A 21423-nucleotide genomic window follows, 5' to 3' on the forward strand; every position below is an offset into this window, starting at 1 on the left:
TCTTCTCAGAATGTTCCCAACTCCCCCCAACCTCCACTCCCACTTCTATTTCCTCTACTTCTAGGAAGGGAGGGAGGGCAGGCTGAGGGAAAGGTGCCAGACTGGACTAAAGTCAAGCTCTAGATTTTATGCCCTTTTCTGCAATCATCCCCTCTTCCTGCCACCCAAGCAAGTCAAAAATACTTTCTTTTCTCCCAAGAAGCTTTCTAGAACTGATTAACCCTAAGATCTGTCAGAATCAGGTATGTTGAGAAGGATAAACTCCCATGGTTCTCGGGTCTAAGAAGCTGGCATAGGGCAGCGCTACCTCACCTTGTAGATTTTTCCCTCTTCTGTGCCCACTAGGAACATATAGTCGATCTCTTTGTGGAAGTCAAAGGCGGTGCCACAGCCTTGGGAGAAAAGGTAGAGCAGCTTTAACCCAGTTCTGGGCGGGGGGGGGGGGGGGGGGGGGGGGGGAGGGGGGGGGGAGGCTCCCAGCAGGCCCCTGTGACAGCCTGAGCCCCAGCTCTAGCCAGGGCTGGGGCCAGGCAGGCGAACAGAAACCGGCCCTTGGCCTGCTGCTTGTCCCAGGCAGTTGGGACTTTGCTAACGGCCAGGGCTTCTGCAGACAGGCCTGGGGCCTGGGTAAACAAGGCAGGGATTGATTTAAACAGGGTCAGGGTCAGGGCAAACAGGGACATGGTCTGTGCAAACAGGGATCTATTCTGCATAAACAGGGTAGGAATTGAGTAAACAGGGATGGGATTTGGGTAAACAGGGGCCTGATCTGCATAAACAGGACTGGATCTGCATAACAGCACCTGATCTGCATAAACAGGAAAAAGGGTCTGCAAACGTGGCTGGGATCTGCATAAACAGGGAGGGTCTGCAAACAGTCAAGCTCAGGAGGGCAGTGCCAGGTTTTCCCATTACCTCCTGTCCAGCTTGTCTAGCACAAGCAGAGGAGGGAGCGCTTGGTAAAAGGGGTGGGCCACCATCCCTGACCCTCGTGGGGCCTGAGTGAGGTGGCCTGCCTGGATGTGAGGGACCTGGGGTTCCTACCCATGGTGTGTAGCTGCAACCCATCGAGACCGTCCGTGGTACTGCCCTCTGCCTTCAGCTTGATGACATCTGTGTGAACCAGCTCACTCTGTGGCAACAAGGGATGGGGAGGGTGCATGGGTGGGGCCACCTCCATAAGGTCCCGGGCTGCTTTAGCCGGTCAGCTTCCCCCACTCCCTGTCTCCACCCCACATGACCCTTTCTGGGAAACGAGCACCTTCAAGAGTGTCCAAGACACAATCCTGCCGTCAGATGACACAGAGAAGAAGTTGAGGTTGTTGTCCATGTCATCCTTCTGCCACCTGACCTGAAACATCCCAATCTGTGAGCTGCGGGACACTATAAAGTGGATGTTGAGTTGGGGCTGGGAGCCTAGCAGGGCTCCCGCCATGTGAGCTTCAGAAGCAAGTTCTGGGAGCCCATTTCCCAGAGTCCCACAGTTGGCCCTCCCTCTCTCCTTCCACCCATCTCTGTCTCTCTCATCCCTCCCTCCCTGACGGTTCTGAGCTAACAGTGCCACTTGGGGTACTGCCCTAATCCACTGGCGTGGCAAAAATCCTCCCTGGGTTGGACTCCAGGAGCCAGTTGTAGGAGGAGGGTGGTGTCTCTGAACTCATCCTCCTTATGTAGACAGGGCCTGGAAAGGACAGGGTCCATCGACCAGTTTCCTCATTTATAAAACAGGAACCATAATAGCACAGATTTGTTATAAGAGCTGAATGAGACAACAAACATGAGGCCCTGATCTGATAACACTCCCAACTATTAAAGGTTCAAAAAATGTTAGCAAATATCCTCATTATGACCCTCATCCTAGGAATTGGGGTGCCAGGGTACTGCAGGGGGCTTTTTCTTGCTTGCTTGGAGGGTAGGGAGGAGAAGGCCCCCTCCCCTCCTCTTCCAGGCTAGCCTTTCCCTAGGCAGCCTCTCCTCTGTTTCCGCCTTTACTTCACCATTAGCTCCCGCTCCCAAAATATTGCTCTCAAATCTCAGATTTGAGCTGCCTTTCTCCATCTGTGATTCGATTCAGGGTTAATAATTGTGCCCCACCCATCTTCTCGGGGCTGGAGACAAACATATGGGAAAGTGTTTTGGAGACAGAGCTGTTGTCTTATGAAGATGACACGCTTGAGGCTCAAGTTTCTGTTGCCAGATGTGGAGGCCTGGCCAAGCCCTGTCCCAGAGAGCCTGGGTGGGGCTGGGTGCCCAGAGCTTTCCACTCTTCAGCTCCCTTCAGACCTCCCATGCTAGGACCCTGTCCCTTCCCCCTGGCACAGAGGCCTGGTGAGGGAGGACAGAACACACTGCTGCTGCCTGTGACCAGAGCTGTCACCATGGCTGTTGAGGGGTGTGGCTGGGAGGGAGAGGGGATTGTCTGTCCCTGGCCAACCCCCAGGCTTGGCTGATCAGAGCTGCAGAAGGGCTGGCCGGTCCTGCCTGGGCCTGTCTAGGCAGCTGGCTCTTTTTTTCACTGGGGGGGGGGGGGGGCCTAGAACACTACAGAGCCTCTGAGGTATAAGTCAGAGCTGGCCCTTACACTGGGACCTCTTCTCCTTCTGTGTAAAGATAGTCTCTTTAAAGGGGGGAGGGGACAGGGGGTGTCAAAGGCCAGGCTGTAAGAGGCGCTGGGGAGCTGCAAAGGGAAGTGTTTAATGAGCAGCCGCCACATGCATGGAAATTGTAGTTCACACCCCACTTAGCAGTCTGATGCCCGATGGGGGTTGCTGTATGTATTGGTGAGTGAACATGTACGTGTGTGTACAAGTCACACGTGTGCTCCTGGGGTGGAGGCCGAAGGGTAGGAATAAAGGGGGTGGGCAGGTGGTAAGTGGGGTTCAGGGAATGAATGAAGGCCCAGGACCTATGCGGTAAGCAGCAGAAGGAGCCTGCTTAGCTGATTGATTCCTTCTCTTCTGCAGTATCTGATTAGGGCAGACCTGCTTGCCCCTCGTCTCTGCTCATCTATCCTTCCCTGCTCCCTTCCCCAGTATTGCACAGAACACACCCACACCCACAGAGTATTGTTGGTTGAGGCTTCAGAGAGGGGCTTGAATAGGGCTAGGCTACCCAGAGGGGCTTCCTTGGGCAGTAGCCTGTGCCGTGGGCTTGGAACCTAGTCCCCTTTTAACAGACAGTTCTCTCCCTGACTCCAAAACCTTCCATGGCTCCCTGCTGCCAACAGAACAAAGTCCTTCTGCCTCAGCCTGGCATTTGAGATCCAAAATAACCTCTCTGCTCTCCCCCAAGATACAGTCCCCCCCTTTTTTTTTAAGATTTTTTATTTATTCATTTGAGAGAGAGAGAGCACAAGCAGGGGGAGAGGCAGAGGCAGAGGGAGAGGGAGAAGCAGACTCCTTGCTGAGTAGGGAGCACTATGTGGGGTTCAATCCCAGGAACCCCAAATCATGACCTGAGCTGAAGGCAGATGCTTAACTGACTGAGACAGCCAGGCACCCAAAGACATAGTCCCTTTAAAAGGACCTAGACTCTAATGTTTCTGACATGCCATTTACCAGCCTAGCTTTCCTCCAAGCTCTAGGCTTACACAGTCCACTGCCTGTAGGACACCTCCTCTGGCTTCTTTTTTTTTTTTTTAAGTTATTTATTTAAGTAAAATTAAAGGGGATCCCTGGGTGGCGCAGTGGTTTGGTGCCTGCCTTTGGCCCAGGGCGCGATCCTGGAGACTTGGGATCGAGTCCCACGTCGGGCTCCCGGTGCATGGAGCCTGCTTCTCCCTCTGCCTGTGTCTCTGCCTCTCTCTCTCTCTCTCTCTCTCTCTCTCTCTCTCTCTCACTCTCTCTCTCTCTCTGTGACTATCATAAAAAAAATTAAAGTATGGTGTTAGATTAATTTTAGGTGTTCTTCTAGCTTCTTGTATTAACTTCTGTCCAAGCCCGCTCCTCCTCTGTCATTTCTACCTCTGTGGGTGCTCTCCTGGGTGGTGTCCCAGGTAGTAGCACCAATTCTTTCCCTTTCTCACATCCATCTAATTTCCTTCTATTGATTTTCCTGGCTCACCAGAGCTCACCCTACCTTCTTATTTCTATCTCCACTGTCCCTGCTGTAGCTTGGGCTGCAAAGTCTCTCACACTGCAGTGAGAGGACATCTCCAAGACATGAATATGACTGTTACTTCTCTGTCCCAGACTCTCTGATGGTTGGGCAGCCATTTTCAAACCATGCTGGAGGGAGCTCTGAGCAACCTCATGAAAGTACCTTCGAGGACAGGGCAGTGATGACAGGGGACCCTCAAGTAAGCAGGAACCTGGGATCCCTGGGTGGCGCAGCGGTTTGGCACCTGCCTTTGGCCCAGGGCGCGATCCTGGAGACCCGGGATCGAATCCCACATCAGGCTCCCGGTGCATGGAGCCTGCTTCTCCCTCTGCCTGTGTCTCTGCCTCTCTCTCTCTCTCTCTCTCTCTCTCTCTCTCTCTCTCTCTCTCTGTGACTATCATAAATAAATAAAAATTTTAAAAAAATTAAAAAAAAAAAAGTAAGCAGAAGCAGGAACCTGACTCACCAAAGCTGCCCCATTCCCACCTCTAAGATACTGGGTTTCTGTACAAGCACTTCATTTGAAACCACTGACTCTCAAAGTCCAAGCTTCTTCCTCGATAGAGAAGCACACTCACACCTGGTGCCTGTGCTTCCCTCAGGCCCTTTGCCACCTTCCCTGCCTCTCACATGTGCTCCAAATGTGTCGTTCCCAGCCCCCACTCCGCCTGATGTCTCTGTGTCACTGCACACGTAACCCCTTTGTACCCTTCCTCATCTGACTCATACTTTTTTCTTTTTTAACTAAAATCTAGACTTCATTTGAATTTCTTAGTTTCCTCCTAATACCCATTTTTGTTGTGTTCTAGGATCTCATATTACATTTAGTTGTCATTAACTAATACTTTCTCATCCCTTACCATTCAGCTCAGGTGTTGCTTCCTCTGGGAAGACCTGGCCCTCTTGCCCCTTCTCCCTATCCTGGACAATCTATATGTCTCTCCTCAGTGCCCCCAGGAGCCCATTCACAATTAGCATTTTGCCCTGTCCTGCTCAACCCCTGGCTGTGCTTATCTCCCTACTAGGAACCCCAGGGACCAAGCCCTTAAGCACCCTCAGATCCCAGAGGAGTAAACAGAGGAGTCCCTGAATAGAGAGATGAATGAGGAAAGGGGGAGGGAATGAGAGGCAATGAGGGAACAGGAAGGCAGGAAACCAGTGAGGGAGTGAGTGCCAGGCAGCCCCTCCCATGTCACAAGCCAGTCCAGTCAAGAACTCTTGAGTTTTTGGTTTTGCAAAGGCACTAGCCTGTTTTCCCAGCAGGGTGGTGGTGGTGGTGGTAGGGAGAGGGGACAGAAGGCCATCCCTGTCTGGGTGGGTTCCAGTCTCTGGCACCTGCCCAATGAAAGCCATAGGGTATCTTTTGCATGCGCCATTTCTTTTCCCAACCTGCTATTTGATTCAGAGAACACAGCATAGTGGTAGCAGGATGGTTGGCCTTGGCCCGTTGCCCTCTCCTGGGCTTGAGGAGGGTGGTCAGGCCAGTTACAGATGCTCTGTGCTTGGCTCTGGGCTGTCTGAGCTGGGGGAGCAGGGGCAGGCCTGGTGCTGGCTTAGTCTAATCAAAGCAGGTCTTTTCTCCTCTTGGGTGTTTAAAGTCTTTGCAGAGATCCTCCTCATGTCTAGAAACCTCTGTGTGCCTGGAGGCAATGAATTGGAAGGTGGGATTTTCACAGAACTCTTGAGACTTGAGCTTTGGCCTCTGCTTTGGTGGAAAGCAGGGGGGAAGATTTCTCATGGGAGGGGGCACCTCCCTCTCTGTGTCCCTGGTTCTGGGAAAAAGATAAAGCGGAGAGGGCATCAGGTCCCCTATGCCTGGACAGTCCTTCCTCTGCTCAGGGAGCTGAGTGGTCTGGGAGCTGAGAGCCAGTGCCTAGGGCAGGTGTCCACGTGACTCAGGGAGCTCGGGACCAGAAAGGAAGAAGTACAGTGCCTGCCTGGAGACTCTATCAGGGCAGGGGGCCAAGGAAGATGAGAAGACAGAGTCCCAGCACTGCCTGATGAGCCCAGAGACCATGTGAAACTTAAGGCAGAAATCCCTCCTTAGATTTGCCCACACCTGCCCATGGGTAAGGGTTCGCAGCCTCAGAAGGAGGGGGCCTGGGGCACCTGGGTTGCTGAGTGGTTGAGCATCTGTCTTCGACGCAGGTCATGATCCCAGGGTCCTGGTAGGGAGCCTGCTTCTCCCTCTGCCTATGTCTCTGCCTTTCTCTCTGTGTTTCTCATGAATAAATAAACAAAATCTTTAAAAAAAAGAAGGAGGTGGACTTTTGGAATATGGTAAGGGGAGGTCTGCAAAGCCAGAGCTAAGAGACTTCCTGAAGATGAAACATGAAATCCACTCCCAGTACAAAAAGATGGGAGACATAGGGTGAAACCTAGCTCCAGTGTTGGAGTAATGGTCCCCTCCTATGCCCGTCTGGAGAAGAGGGGTTCTAAAGAGAGGCCTCAGGGACAGACCTACCAGGCCTTACAGTTCCACCCAGAGGGCAGACAATTGGCAGCACCTGTCTTTGTCTGGGAGTTGTCCCAAATCTAGCCCAAATGGCAGAGGAGAGCCCCCATGGGGAGACGAGGAAGCCCATAGGCAGGGAATTGGAGCCCTTGAGAGACTCAGCAGAGGCCTGTCAGGCCTTGAGTCTTCCAGCCATAGGCTGTGAGTCACTGACTGCTGCACCTAAGAGAGCCTTAGAAGACAGAAGGGGCCCTCCTGATAGCAGCTCCGCAGCAGCAGACCCTTCACCTCCTGATTATCATCTTCTGCCCTTCTCTGCCCCTTTGCACACCCAGATCCTTGGACTCTAAGCTAGCGCCTGTCATTCCCATCCCCTTGCCTGTGGCCTGTCCTCCCCAAGGTCCCTCCTCCAGAGGTTGCGTACCCACTTCTCCCACCATGGTTCCAGGCTCACCTGCCACACAGGGTCTGTATGTTTGCCAGACTTGGCTGAGCTGCGGAAGGAGGGCTGGGAGTGGGGCTTCTTGAGATTGTAAATGGCCACATTACCATCATAGTGGCCCACCACCACCAGGTAGGGGTGGTCCACATGTATGTCGAGACACATGATGCCGCTCTCGCTGCTGAAGATATATTCAGGGAAGCTGGGGTTCTTCATGCTGTAGAGCAGCAGCATGCCTTGGCTCTGCTTCATGAAGTCATCTGTCCCAGGGAAAATGCCAGGCTGTGGTGGGAGGATTCAGCTGCCCCCCTAGCCCCTCCCCCACTGGGTAGACAAGACCGGCCTGCTCTGCTTGTCAGGGAGGGTGGGATTCCTCTCTGGGCTTCATCTTCTCTGTCTCAAAATGGAATCATGAGACTTGGTTTACCCTTCTAAGGGTTCACAGGAGGATAAGGTGACCAGGCTTATCTGAGGGATGGGCAATCATTCTCCTTTTCTCCCTGGGGTACAGGAAAGCAGGATGCAGGCTCAAAGAGCTGCTAGGTGAAGAGTGTGTGGGCTTGGGAAGAAGCAGGAACCTCAGAAGAGGAACCCAGGGGCAGGAGTTCGGTTTGGACTAACGTGGAATTCTCTATGTGAGTTCCAAACTAGCCATCTATGGACATCTTCCCATACCCTCTGGGCCCAGGGTCCCCAGCTGTAGCCTGCTCTCTAGATCTAGGCATGCTCCCAGAATTGAGAAGTCCAAGGCCAGCCAGTCAGGCTTCCACAGGCCACTGTGTCACACTTCTGGCCTGAGCACAGCTTTTGGTGATTAACAGTGGACCACTCAGCAGAGGCTTCCTCCCCACCTACCCTATGTCAGGCGAGAGCCTCCCTCTTTCTTTCACTGCTCATGTGGCATCCATAATGTAGTCATTGAACAGAATACAGTCCTAACTCTTAGTTCAGCTCTCCTGCCACCACCAGTTCAGGACCATTCCCAAGCTCAGGAAAGGAAGAAGTCTAGAGCAGCCCCCCATCTTGGGGACGGACTCTAAGCTAAGGGAAACTTCTAGATGAGATGAGGGCTCACTCCTCTACCAGGGCTACTTCTTTTGTCCCTGGTAACTGCAGGCCTAGGCCTTCCTGAAAACATGGCCAGTCCTGAGGTCTTGAGCCCATGGATGGGAAAAATGGGGAGACTGCCCCACCCTGATTAGTTTTGCTGAGTCATTCTTTCTTTTTTCTTTTCTTTCTTTCTTTTTAAGATTTATTTACTAATTTTTGGAGAGAGAGAGAGAGATCATAAGCAGGAGAGGCAGAGGGAGAAGAATCCCAAGCAGAGTCTATGCTCAGAGTAGAGCCCAACGTGGGGCTTGCTCTCACGACCCTAAGACCAGGCCTGAGTGGAAACCAAGTGTCAGATGCTCAACTGACTGCACCACCCAGGTGCCCCTCTGTCTTACTTCTAATGCTGCCCCTTACTCAAGGGAAGAAGTGCCTGGGCTGGACTCAGGGACAGTATTGGTTGGGTTCCCTGGGCTCTGGGGATGAGCTTGGCTACAGCCAGTTGCCAGATATTCCTGCCCCAGACACTCTGCAAACACCACGTGGTGCTTACTGGGAGCCAGTACTAGGGAGCGAGTGCAGCCAGGAGCCAGGCTGACCTTAGGTAGGTAGAGTTAGAAACTGAGGCAAGTTGGTGTGCTCACCAGAGCAGTTCTCTATGGGGAAGCCCACCTTCCCTTGCTAATCCTTACCAGGTCTGGGATCCCTTTTGGGAATCCCTCCCCCTGATCACTTGCAAAGGAGGCTTCATGTGCCAGTAGGGAGTTGCTCCTCTAGTGGAAGGTGCCAGGGTACAACTTGAGGCATGGGAAGGGCACCCAGTGGTTGAGGAAGGACAATGCTCTGCTCTGGAGAAACCTCTCACAAAGAGGAGGAACTGGGGCCTTCCAGATCTCCCAGAGCCAGGGGGGTTACCCTATGCCTGACACTATCTCAAAGTCAGTAGGAACTGGCCTTCAGGTGGAGTGGGGAGCTGGCAGTCCCTCACTCTGTAGGGCTCCTTCTGGGTGGGCCCTGAGGGCTGACCCTGGTTGGGAGAAATTTGCAGCTGCTGAAGGAAGTGATCTGTCCCCTCCAGATCATGCAGGGCTTGGACTGAGGCAGTGTGACAGTCATTTGTAGTTCCTTTTGTTCATCCCACAAATCCTGGGCCTCCCTGGGAGGGACAGAGACACTCCACTGGAGATGTAGGCTTGCCCTCAGCAGCCCCCAGTGTGATGAGGAGCCCCATCCCGCAGCTGAATGAGACCAGCACCTGGATGGGTAGTGAGTGGTAACTACCAGGACACTGGTGAACTATTGATGCCCTTAATGTCCAGTCTGTCCTTGATACTGGGTGGAACTGACATAGGATGAGTGGGTAGGCACCCAGATGGTGAGCAAACAAGTAAGTGAATGAGTAGAGAGTGATTGATGCTCGGGCTGAGGACTCGGACTCTCTCCTTATGTCATCAAGGGGCAAAGGTGGGTATGACCCTCACACTTGCTCCTACTATGGCACAGGCAGGACCTAGACCCTCAAGGGACAGCAATGACCCCCTGCGTGTGTACAGTCTTCATGACTAGTGAAATAAGAAAAGGGGGGGGTAAGAAACCCTAGCCTGGCTTAATAGCTCTGTAGTGAGGACATCTCTGATCTGCTCATAGAACCACTGAGACTAGAGGCTGGACTTTGGCTCCTGATTTATATAGAGAGGTAAACTGAGGCCAGAAGGAAGAAACGGCATGCCTGGCTGCATCAGATCCCTCACATGGTGTTTGTGTCACACAATATCTTGTTTATAGCTGAAATTACACTGCACTGATCTGGTCTTTATGTGGAGATGGAGAAAGGAAGGGGACACTAGACCTAATGGTGTGGTGGTAACTGGCAAAGCCAGTCCAATCTCTTCAGAATCTGGACTAGAGAATGTGTAAAGAACAGGGCACTCACACATGATAAGGGGAAGCTTCTGGCAGAGAGAAGCATGGATTTCAAGAGATGGGACACAGAGAGCATTCAATCACATGAAGACCTTAGGTCCTGTCTTAGTTCTCAGGCCACATACATCCTGACAATAAACCTCTTGCCCTTGGTGGTCTCTCTTACTTGCAATCAAATGAGTCCTCCTGATATAAAGATCATGATTTCTTTTTGTTCTTTCTTTTTAAAGTAAGCTCTGCACCCAGCATGGGGCTTGAACTCACAACCCTGAGATCAAAAGTCTCGTGTTCCACTGACCGAGCTAGTCAGGTGCCCCAAGATCACAGTTTTTAATCATGCCTAGACTATATGTTTCCTGAATTCCAGTTCAGGGTTCTGTCTTCCAAACCACAATGGGAGAACACAGAAAGCTCTCATTTAATTGGTGCTTCCTTTCCACCCCATCTTATTTTATGATGTTCTCATCCCTGACTCTGGTGGTCCCTGGGAGACCTCACTATTCCATTTTCTGAGTATACCCAGGTGACATCACAGCCCAGACCTCCAACAGTATCATCATCTTTTCCAGAAGTCCTAAAATTACATCTTCATTCAGGCCACCAGGGATCCCATATGATATCACTGCTCAGATAACCAGCAGTCCTTAGTGACTTGTCTAGTGATCATTTCCCAGCTCTCCAACATTCCCAGTATGATATCACCAACCAGGTCACCAGCAGCCTAGTACATCATTGCTCGGCTCTCCAACACTCCCATCACAATGTCACCCACCAGGAGTCCCAGTATAACGCTGGCATCAAGGGGTATCTATAGTGCCTCGGTTCCCAGTGGAGACTAACTAGAATCTCATCAGGCTCTAGGCTTACAAAGCCCTGGGCCCTGAGCCCCGGGGGTATCTTGTTCTGAATATCACAAATTCCCTGGTTTCTCAAAGTAGGACTGGAGGGTCCAATGACATAGATGGGAGCCCCCAACCCCACACTCCACTGTATAAGGAGGCAGAGACTCTGAAGTCTGGGGCCAGTGAGGAATTCCTGGTTCCTCTGGGCTACATGATTTCAGTAAGTAAATGTGGCTAGGTAGAAGAGAGGAGAAACAGAGGAAAGGAAAGAGAAAGGGAGAGAGGGAAAGAGAAGAAAAGAGGGAGGGGAAGGGAAAGAGAAAGGAACCATCTGGTCTGTGACTCTGAGACAGAGGGAGAGGGCTGCTGGCTTGGCATTAGCTCCACTTTATGCTCTTGCCCTTCTCCGGGAAGGCTTCCAGATCATTCAGCCTCTCTTCTGTGTGTGGGGCCCCTCCACTCTTCTCTACCTGTACGTTGTTATTATAGGTGGTCATGAGTAGGTCTTTCTGTAGCCTGCTGCAAAGGCTCCGTCAAAGGATGGAGTGAGCACGGCTTAGCCCAGCAGGTTTACTCTCTCTGTTGGGAGGGTTGCCTCCTGCTATCCCTTGCCTTGGCTAGATCACCTCTAAAGCCTGCTGACTCTGACCTTCCATGATCCACAAGATTCGGGGAAGGAGAATCAACCCCCTAGTAGAACCTGATCTGGCAGCTCTCAGAAAACCATGGTGTCAGGGAAGGAGGGCTTAATGCCACCATAGACCAAAGCCCTCACTCCCTCAGCTCCCTACGGTGGGGCCCTAGCAGAGTAGTGCCCAGTGAGGAGCGTGGATGGATGGGTGTCTTCTTGAACTGGCAACCACCAGTGGGGGTCTCAGTCCCAGAGCTCTACCCCTGCCTTGCAAGTAATAACTCTAGATCACAGGGGCCATTCTGGAGAGTTCTGGCTATCAGAATAGAGGGGAAGCCTGGGCTCTTGCTCAGGATTCAGGGAAGGCAAGGTAGACAAAGGGCACATTAGGGTACCAGGCTAAAGCCAGGTCAGTGGTCAGAGGGAATTGGATGCCAAGCTGCAGACAGGTTGCCAAGCCAGCCTCAGACAGCACACCTCCTCCTTTCTTACTGTGGCTTTCCAAAAGAGTCCAGCCCAGGGCTGACTCCAAGCCAGCAGCCATTTAAAGACTCCCTTATTAAGACATGCAAGAGGCATTTGGAAGGGGGCTGTGGTAGGCGGAATAACAACCCCTCAGATGTCCATGTCCTAATCCCTAGAACCCATAACTATGTTACTTAGCTGGCAAAAGGGATTTTGCAGGTCTGATTAAATTAAAGACCTTGAGATGGGGAGATTATCCTGGATTATCTGAGTGGACTCAATGTAATCACAGGGGGTCTTATAAGGGAAAGAGGGAGGCAGGAGACTCAGAAAAGGAGGTTGAGAATAGAAGAAGTGTCAGAATAATGCACTTGCTGGCTGGAAGGGGGCCATAAGCCATGGACTATGGGCAGCCTCTAGAAGCTGGAAAAGGCAAGGACATGGATGTTCCCCTAGAGCCTCTAGGAATGAAAGGATGAAGCCAAAAGCCCTGCTGACAATTGATTTTTGCCCAGTGAAACCCACTTAGGCTTCTGACCCCCAGAAATGTAAAATAATAGACTGATGTTGTTTTAAGCCATCATGTTCATAGTAATTTGTTACAGTAGCAATAGGAAACAAATGTAGTAGGCATTCAGGGAAGTTTGACCCAAACTCTATTTTGAGGAATCAGAGAGAGAAGCCCCATAGATGATACCTTTTCCTGGGATGGTTTAGAAAGAGTGTCCTTAGAAGTCTGGGTGATGGATGCAATGATCCCCAGCTCTTCTAGTGACAATAATGAAATCTTTCCTCACCTTCCCACACCCAGCCTTGCCACCTTGGACTCCAGGAGCAGAAATGCCCTTTTAGTTAGGATTTTCACAGTCTCCAAAAGCAGGGACTATCCCAAGGCTGCACTAAGACAGGACATCAGTGCTAGAGGGTTCCAAACCTCTGGCACGGCCCAGAGGCCCAGAGGCCGTAGTGCCAGGCTGGGTTCTGCCTCCCAGGCAGCTGGGCTTTTCTGAACACTTTCCTCCAATTAGAAATCATATTTAAACAGTGTAGGAAATAAGAGCAAGGCCTTGGAGACAGAATACATCAAGTGGGACATTTAATTTGATTTAGGGAAAATGAGGCAAACATTTGAGAACCTAAATAACTAACCAGTAATTAAACTAACAACGGGAATGCCCTTGCACTACAACCCGGCAAGCACAGTGGCCTTTATGGACTGTATTTACAAAGAGACCTGACAACATAATTAGTCCTGTAAATTTTACGCAGCCTGCAGCTGAGGAGTGATGGATTTTGTGTGTGGAGGATGAACGGGGAGAAATGAGGTGGATGAATTTCCATTTTCAGTAAATGAAATTAACACTGCTTAATTAGTGAAGCTGACAAATAAATGATCAGGAAAGATTTAAATCCCTACAAGTGTATCTCTGGCCTTGGCAGGCTCAGGGATCGGCCAGGATGTGATCGGACAGAGTGGGAAAGGGTTCAGTGCTGGGACTCAGGGCCTGACTTTGGTTCCTCTTGAGGGCTGCCCTCAGAGGGAGGCTGGGCTGAAGGGCAGCTGGCTCCTCTGTCTTTCTTAGGGGTGGCCCACTGCGAAGCTTCCCCGTCATGTCTTGTGAGCTAGTCAGGACCACACAGAGTGTCCAGGATCTCCTCCACCATCCCTGCCCAACGGGCCATGAGGAGTTCCCATTTACCTGCTATCAATTGGCTAATGGGCTGGAAAGGATCCCTTCAGTGTAGCAGGCCAATATAATTGCATCCCAGCTTTGCCCCATGGGCCACCCCTTCCTAGACTACTTTCCCTTGCCCTCTGGCAGTGTTCCTCCATCTGCTTTCACCTGCTCACAGCATCTCTACTTTGCTGAGACACAGGAGCCTGGCCCTAGGGGGCACCCCACTCTCTGCTTTACATGCAGCTTGACATGCCCACCACCTCATCCCCAAGAGCCACACAGTGAAGGCAAGTGCAAATGCTTCTGTAGTATTGCAGGCAAGTGCCTGGACTCCCTTTTCCCTACCTCTTGCTCCTGGCCTGGCCTGGCTCCAGCCACCCTGCTCTGTGCCCAAATAGAATGGCCACAGTCCTTCTTAGGCATGTGCCTACGCCTGCCAAAGTCCTTCTTAGCTGCGTTATAGAATAAATATCAGGCAAAAGGAGGCCCGAGCTGACTTTATCAGGGTCAAATCCAACAGTAAACCCACATTCTCCCTCCAGTGTTTGTCTGTATGAAGCAAAGTCTGATGACAGGAGGCTGGCATCTGGGAGTTTCCAAAGACAGTGTGATGGATGCTGGTGAGCCAGCTGCTCCTCACAATGACCTCATCCAGTGACTAGGGTGCCCTTTGCCTGCCTCAGCTTTGCTCTCTTTTTTTTCTGGGGGGGCCTCTGGGCACTCTAGAACACAGGACTCCCAGAGGTGATCTCAAAAGTGAATGCAGGAGCCCTTCCGAGTCCCAGATCAGCCTGGTTCTGCTTGGGCCTCTGCAGAGTGGTGCTGAGATCTGCAAGGCTCTAGCTGGTCGATAACTCCTTTGCTAGTGGCAGTAACAGCAAATACCACCACTGCTGCTTCTGGAGCCTGCTCTCTAGAGTAGGTAGGGGACTTATCTGATTCTCCTCCATCCCTACGGCCCTCTCTCTCTGCTTAGGTCCCCTAAGAGTCCTGCGGGAAAGCCAGGGGACAGAATGGCAGACAAGTCAGCAATTACTGTCCTTTACATGTCAGTGGTTCCTATAGTTCATAGGGCCCATTTGCTTTTCTTTCAAGTGAGTCTAGCAACAACCGTGGATGGAATTCTGGCAAGTGTTGCCTCTTCATGTCACCAACAAGGAAACCAAGGCTCAGAGCAGCTTCTGTCCTCAGGTCACACCACTGGGAAGTAACCCTCTAGCCAGAAGTTCTACAACTGACTGGTACTACCAAGGCATGTGGATGTGGCCAGCAAGGGACAAAGAGGCCCTTCCTGGGTGTATGTTTGCCTAAAGGAGGCTGCTGGGCCTGTCAGGCTTAGGGTCATCTATTCCTGACTTCTCCACCACTACTGACTAAAGCTGCCCCTATGGATAGCCTCTGCATGACCCCAACCAGCTGCCCCTGCTTCTGGCACTGGGTGGGAGGAGGATGGGGCGAGAACTGATGTGGTTTCCCTCCCACCTGCTAGGGAGCCTCCCCCACCCTCACTTCAGTCCTGGGCAGAGAGCCTGAGCTGAGAGCAGCCTCACAGGGGGTCCACACCCACTCCTGGGAGGACCTGCCCAACCCCCAGGCCCTGTTCCAGGCCCAGTAGCTGTAGCAGAGGGGGAGGAATGTGCTAGTTCCCTGCCAGAGGGGGAGGGTGCTTCCAGCTTGGCAGCAGCCCACCCTCAGGAGTGGGGACACAAAGCGGGCATTTAGGGCATCCTCAAAGGCAGCCCAGACCACGAGACTGGGAGCAGCTCCAAGGTTTCCTCCCTGAGAGGAATCATAAACACCAACTCCTTCCTCCCCTCCCTCCCACTCCCCAACCCTGGTCAAAGAAAGGGCTGGGTGCACAGGCAGTCTGAGGGGTAGGGACCAGGAGCTTGCACGTCTGCCAGGCAGCAGAAGCTTGGAGAATGGAAGGGTTTTCTGTTCATAGATGCTGATCCTCCCAGCCAGAGAACATGCTGTTAGCCTGGAGAGCTGCAGCTAACATGAAGTGTGGGGCCCTCTCCCGTCAGGAAGGGGGAATGTCCAGCCCAGCACGGAGGCAGGGGCTTCTGCTGGGAACATGGAAGATGAAGGGAAAGCAACCTACTACACAGTTCCCACACTGCCGCCTCCTGCTGTGGAGAGACGGGCGGGCCAGCAGGGGCAGCAACAGCCTGGACAATAAACAGTCTTCCAGGGCCCTGGGGCCAAGTGAAGAACATGAAGCACCTTGCCTCACTCCTGCCTGCTCCAAAGCCAGGTCAGGAAAGTTCTCTCTCAGCTTCACCATCCACTCTCTCCCCAGGTCTGGTCTAGCCTAACTTCTCATGCTTCCCAAACCCACTTCCCCATTCCCACTCCACAGCTGTGGTCCAGGTCCTGCCATCTCTTTCTGAGGAGCCTCACCAGTCTCCTAAGTGGTTTCCCAGCCCCCAGCCTCATGCCTGCAATACCCCCCTGCTCTGGTTCTGTCCCTGCCCTTCTCAGGTTCCTTCAGTGACTTCCCCTCAGAAGAATGTCATAAGACTGCCCTCAGGAGAATTTCCAAGCTTCTTGGAATAGCTTATCAAGCCCTTTGGGGGCCAACCCTGGCTCCTTCAACAGTTTCATTTCCTCCCATATCTCTTGTGCCTCTGGACCTTTGCATATGCTATTTTTTTCTGCCAAAAGGGCTCTCCCCTCTTTCTTCACCACAATAACACCTTCAGGGCTCACTTTGGCATAGTCCTTCACCCAGCTCTAACTGCTGGTTGGATTGTCGGTATTTCCCATTAGACTGTGAGCTCCTTGAAGGCAGTGACTACATCTTAATCATCTTTCACACCTCACAAAGAGCTCTGCACTGAATAGGTACTAAAGTGTTTGCTGGTTGAGTGAGCAAATGAAAAAATGCCAGATTACTTACAGGAGCCATGTCCCACTGCAAATAGATCATTGTACTTTGGATTCCTGCAAAAGAAATATTAGCCCATTGGCCCAGGAAATGAACATGGCTTTCCCATGGACACAACACTGATGCCTAACTACACTGCAGACATCTACTGTTGACTTTAGAGACCTGGACTGATCCCACAATCCCATAAGAATCCCAGGTCCATTTTTTCCTCTAATGCTACATATCATCCTCAAGGTGGTTAAGCTCAGTACAAGCGCCCTGCTCAGGCGCTCAGGGGCTCTGGGTTTATGGCAATGTCTATACTTACCAGCAGAGGGCGGTGACAGCCAGGCGCTTGGCTTTGTCGTTTTGGAACTTCCAGAGCGGCAGCAGTGTACCCTCCTGGTCTCGGTACTCATCAGCAGCATCCTCGTAGTACTTGAAATCTTAAATGCACCCACACTGAATCAGCCCTGGGACTGCCATTTTATGGCAAACCCATGTCTGCCACTTTCTGTCTGTACCTCCTTGGCCAAAACAGGCTCTGTGTTTCAAAGTGGGAATAGTAATAGTACCTATCTCGAAGGACTGTTGTGAGGATTAATTATACTTAGAAAAATACCTGGCACACAGTAAGCTTTGTATATGTGTCACTGTTACTGTCATCACTGCTATTGGAGGCAAATTACAATAAAGTAGCCATGTCCTCCTAGATAAAATCCCAGGTTTGTCTATCTTCACATCCGCTGCTTATGCTCCACTATGGTGAAGAAAGCTGCATGGATCCCTGAACTGGGTTCTCTGAACTCAAGTTCATCTCCTGCCCTAATCATCTCTGCCTCCTGCTTCCTCTGACTTAGGTAGAAGCACCATCCATCTTACCACTTAGCTAAACCGGAAACCTGGATAATCCTTGACTAATCTCTTTCTGTCATCTCTCATATTTTCCTTCTACTTCTTTAATCCATTCATTTTTTTCCCCAAACCCATAGTCAATGCCCAAGAACCATCTCCTGGGTTATTACATCATCCTCCTAATTGGTCTCCCCACCTCCAATAACTCCTCCTCCAGTCTGTGCTCCCCAGAGCTACCTGAGTGAAAACAAATAAATCGCCTCACCACACTACCTCCTCCACCCCACTGAAAATCCCTCCATGACTCCCTTTGTACAGGGCTTCCTGGTCAAACCAAGACTCCAAGCCATGACTTCCATGGCATTTCCAGCTAAGTGTTCATGTAACCTCTATATCAAATAGTGTCTAAAATGTCCCGCTCTTCCATCTTCCTGGCAGACTCCCACTCACTGCAGATCCTCTGTGATTAAATTCCCTCTCCTCTGTGAGGCCTTCATTTTCTTGTTGAGCAGAATTCATTTCTTCCTCCATTTCAGCCTTGCCTCTTCTCTACTGAAATATCTGTCACGCTGTGTTGCTTCTATTTATCCTTTTGCCTGTCTCGCCTACCAGACAGCTCCTGAGGAGCAGGTAGCTTGTTATATTCATCACTGGACTCGAAGTACCTAGCACAGTGCCAGCCACACAGCAGACACCCAATGACTGTTCAAAGAATGCAATGAAATAAATCACCAGAAGTGAAAAGTTTCTCAGTCTTTTTTCCAACCAAGGGTGACCCATTAGAAAACTAATGCTCTCACCCAACATGGTCAAGGACATGCCCAGGCACTGCCCCAGCCTTGAGGTCGTGGAACTACACTCAAACCTCAAAAATATCTCAGAACAACAACAAAAAATTAGAGTGATCAGAGGCATGAGCCTTGATCATATCAGAGATCCCTGAGCTTAGGCAATCTTTGAATATACCTCATTTCAGAGAGGAGATTAATTGGGAACACTTCTCTGCTTTCACTTCTTCATGACTAGATTTTCCCAAAGGGAAAAGAGTATGCAATTAAAAAAAATCAAAGTTCAATGCATTTTTATGTGATTGTGTTCCTATAAATGAAAAAGGTTCACCAAGGCCAATTTCTCCATGGATATTAATAGTGTTTGCAGCCCTTTCGGTGGGCTGGTTGGAGAGGCTGGGTTTCAGAAAGCAAGCTGTGTGAGTGACAAATTCATTCACAGCTGCTGTGTACTTTGACAACTTTGAAAAGCACTCAAGGTCGTTTTCCAGCCTGAATGATAACAAGGGGGCTTGTTTAGGCTGCTGGTCTTGGCAGCCTTGGTTTCTATGTCCCATGGGTGAGCAATGAGCATCAAGTCACCAAGAAGAGCCCTAGGCTGTCAGCAAAGGAGACCAGCCAGCAACGAGGAGCTGCCAACTTTGGGGAGGCAGCTGCTCCAAACAAATGCACAACCTCTTAGGGAAATACAAGCCACTTGGGAATGTGCTGTTCATGCCATGGGAAGGATTCTGTTTCCCTGGCTCTGTCAAAGACACCAGAATTTCCCAGGCCCCCAGGATTTAAGCATTTCTGAATCAATCTCTTTCTTCACTTCATCACTAATTAATCACCAGCATAGACTTATTGAATGTTTATTTGAAATGTCTCTTCCAGCTCAGTGGCCCTGTAGCATTGTGCTGAAGGGCTTAAGCTATGGATCCAAGGGGCCCATGTTCAAGTCCTGATTGCTCCACTCACTCCCCATACTAGCTATGGTTTTGAATGAGTGGCAATAGTCCAGATTTCTCACCTACAAAATGGAGAGAATATTGGTATCCATCTGACAGTGTGGAGGTCAGATATAAAGTAATATATGCAAATTGCACAGCACAATGCCCAGTATATGGGTCATTCCTAGGGAATACTGGTGCTGGTTTTTCACTATGATAACTGCATCCTTTTCTCCCCTGGAAAAGGTATGTTGAGGCCCATTCCACCCCACATCTGAACCTCATCTTCATCTCTGTCCCTGTATTTGGCCAATCACATCCTTCTCTGGCCATGCCCTCACTGGGCTATGTTCCCGCCTGGACAGTATCTTTAAACTGTCTGCAGGAAAAGCTCGGATTCCCTGAGATATTCTAGGTCCTTCATTAACTGGCTCTAATCACCTCCATAACCTGAACTCTCCCTACTTTCCAACAAACCCCTGTTTGAGTCACTGAGCCAGCTGCCCTTTGTCCTCAGAGTCCATTCCAATTTGTTTTTACCACCAAGTCACTGCTCATGCTGTCCCTCACCCAGTGAAAACATCTGCCTTTCTGCTAATCTCCCATTCAACCTCTGCTTATCCCTTGGCATTTAGCTTATCCCTCCCTGCTGCCTTCCTTTACTGCTGCCACTCATCCCTTCCTCCATTCTTGAGGATCCCCAGAGCAGTTTCAGTCTGTATTGTAGCATTTATATTGTCTCCAAGATGGACACAGTAGAGACAAGAATTAGGAAGCTCAAGACCTAGATTTGGGTCCTCTCTGCCATTCACTAGCCAGGTAGACTTGGATTTAGCTTCCTCTTGTGTAAAGTAGGGGTAATACTCTCTGCTCTCTGCCTGATTCCCTGGGCTGTTAGGAAGTGATCCATTGGATCACTAATGTGCAGGTGTTTTTGCTGCACCATTGTCAGATCTCATCAACAGACCCATTTTTTTTCTTATTCCATTGTTTGTAGTAGACCTTGTATGCCATGTCTTCCAGGTGACATCCAGAGGAGGGAAGGATTAGTTTTTCTCCCCTTGCAGACCTAGCATGGGACACTCATGCCTTATACGAAGAATTTTTAAAAGTATTTATTTATTTTAGAGAGAAAAAGCACAGAGGTGACAGAGGAAGATGGAGAAGGAGAGAAGCAGAACCCCACTGAACACAGAGCCCATAAATCTTGATCCCAGGACCCTGAAATCATAACCTGAGCTGAAATCAAGAGTTGGATGCTCAACCAGTTGAGCTACCCAGGCACCCCATGAGGATTTTTTTTTGTTTTTATTTCTTTTTTTAAATTTTTATTTATTTATGATAGTCACACACACACAGAGAGAGAGGCAGAGACACAGGCAGAGGGAGAAGCAGGCTCCATGCACCGGGAGCCCGACGTGGGACTTGATCCCAGGACCCCGGAAACACTCCCCGAGCCAAAGATGCTCAACAGCTGAGTCACCCAGGTGCCCCATGAGGAATTTTTAATACAGGCTATAATAGTAGTTGTCAGCACTTCAAATCTTACCTTGAGCAACATCATCATAAGTGTTCTGGTTGACCATCCGCTCCACAATTTTAGCGGCCTGAGTCACTTTGGTGATGTCATCACTCTGTGGAGATAGAGAGGCCACAGGTCCTCATACTAGCACCTGGAAATGTTATGCCTCAAGCCACAGTCAAGATGTACAATTGTGTCTCTGACACCACCCACCCCAGATAACTCTGTAAAGATATCTCTTCATGTGTCAAGGACCAGCTCACCTCCCCACCCCGTTTTGGGAATGCCCAGCTCATAAATGGCACAAGGAGTCTGCATTGCCATACTTGGCTCCTGGGCACAGCCTACCTCATGATCTTTTATTCTGAGCTTATTCAGAAGGCCTATCTTGGAGTACAACATAGGACATTGAAGAGATCCCAGGAAGGGTATTGGAGGGAAGAACAGAAAAGGGAAGGTAAGAGCCTTCTTCAGTGGAGACAGAGAGGTTTCACCATTTCAGGAAATGACAAAGACTCCCATTAAAGAGAGCTTCTGGTCCAATTTATTTATTTAAGAGTTGAGGAAGACATAGAAGCCCAGAGAGGGGCAGAGATATGCTTGTATACCAGAAGTACAAGGCAGAAATGACTCCTAATCCAAGACTTTGCCCACTGCAGGAAGGAACCAGATGAGTGGGCGGCTCGAGAGGCTCAACATGGCCAGGTCCATGGCTCTTGAAAATGAGATATCCCAGGAGTGTCAGCATCAGGTGGTAGAGCTACACAGACCTGCATTCCCTTCCCATCCCATGGATTAGGAGCCAAGTGGCAACTTTAGGCAAGTTATTTCTCTGAGTCTTAGAGTACACATGATACAGCAGGGATGAA

At 50.5% G+C, this 21423-nt stretch overlaps 1 protein-coding gene across 1 annotated transcript in view; it reads right to left on the reverse strand.

The window, feature by feature from the left end:
• DNAI1 (dynein axonemal intermediate chain 1) overlaps nucleotides 1–21423 on the reverse strand; it is a 61410-nt gene that overhangs the window by 7003 nt on the left and 32984 nt on the right. Inside the window, exons 10-16 of the mRNA XM_055301500.1 lie at nucleotides 20582–20666; nucleotides 16786–16903; nucleotides 16488–16531; nucleotides 7008–7255; nucleotides 1262–1351; nucleotides 1045–1132; nucleotides 313–392 (exon numbers count right to left, since the gene is read on the reverse strand). Of these exons, the coding sequence (XP_055157475.1) occupies nucleotides 313–392; nucleotides 1045–1132; nucleotides 1262–1351; nucleotides 7008–7255; nucleotides 16488–16531; nucleotides 16786–16903; nucleotides 20582–20666 (753 nt within the window). The remainder of the gene's footprint in view (nucleotides 1–312; nucleotides 393–1044; nucleotides 1133–1261; nucleotides 1352–7007; nucleotides 7256–16487; nucleotides 16532–16785; nucleotides 16904–20581; nucleotides 20667–21423) is intronic.

Source organism: Nyctereutes procyonoides, unplaced genomic scaffold (assembly GCF_905146905.1).
Source record: "Nyctereutes procyonoides isolate TBG_1078 unplaced genomic scaffold, NYPRO_anot_genome, whole genome shotgun sequence".
NCBI lineage: Eukaryota > Metazoa > Chordata > Mammalia > Carnivora > Canidae > Nyctereutes > Nyctereutes procyonoides.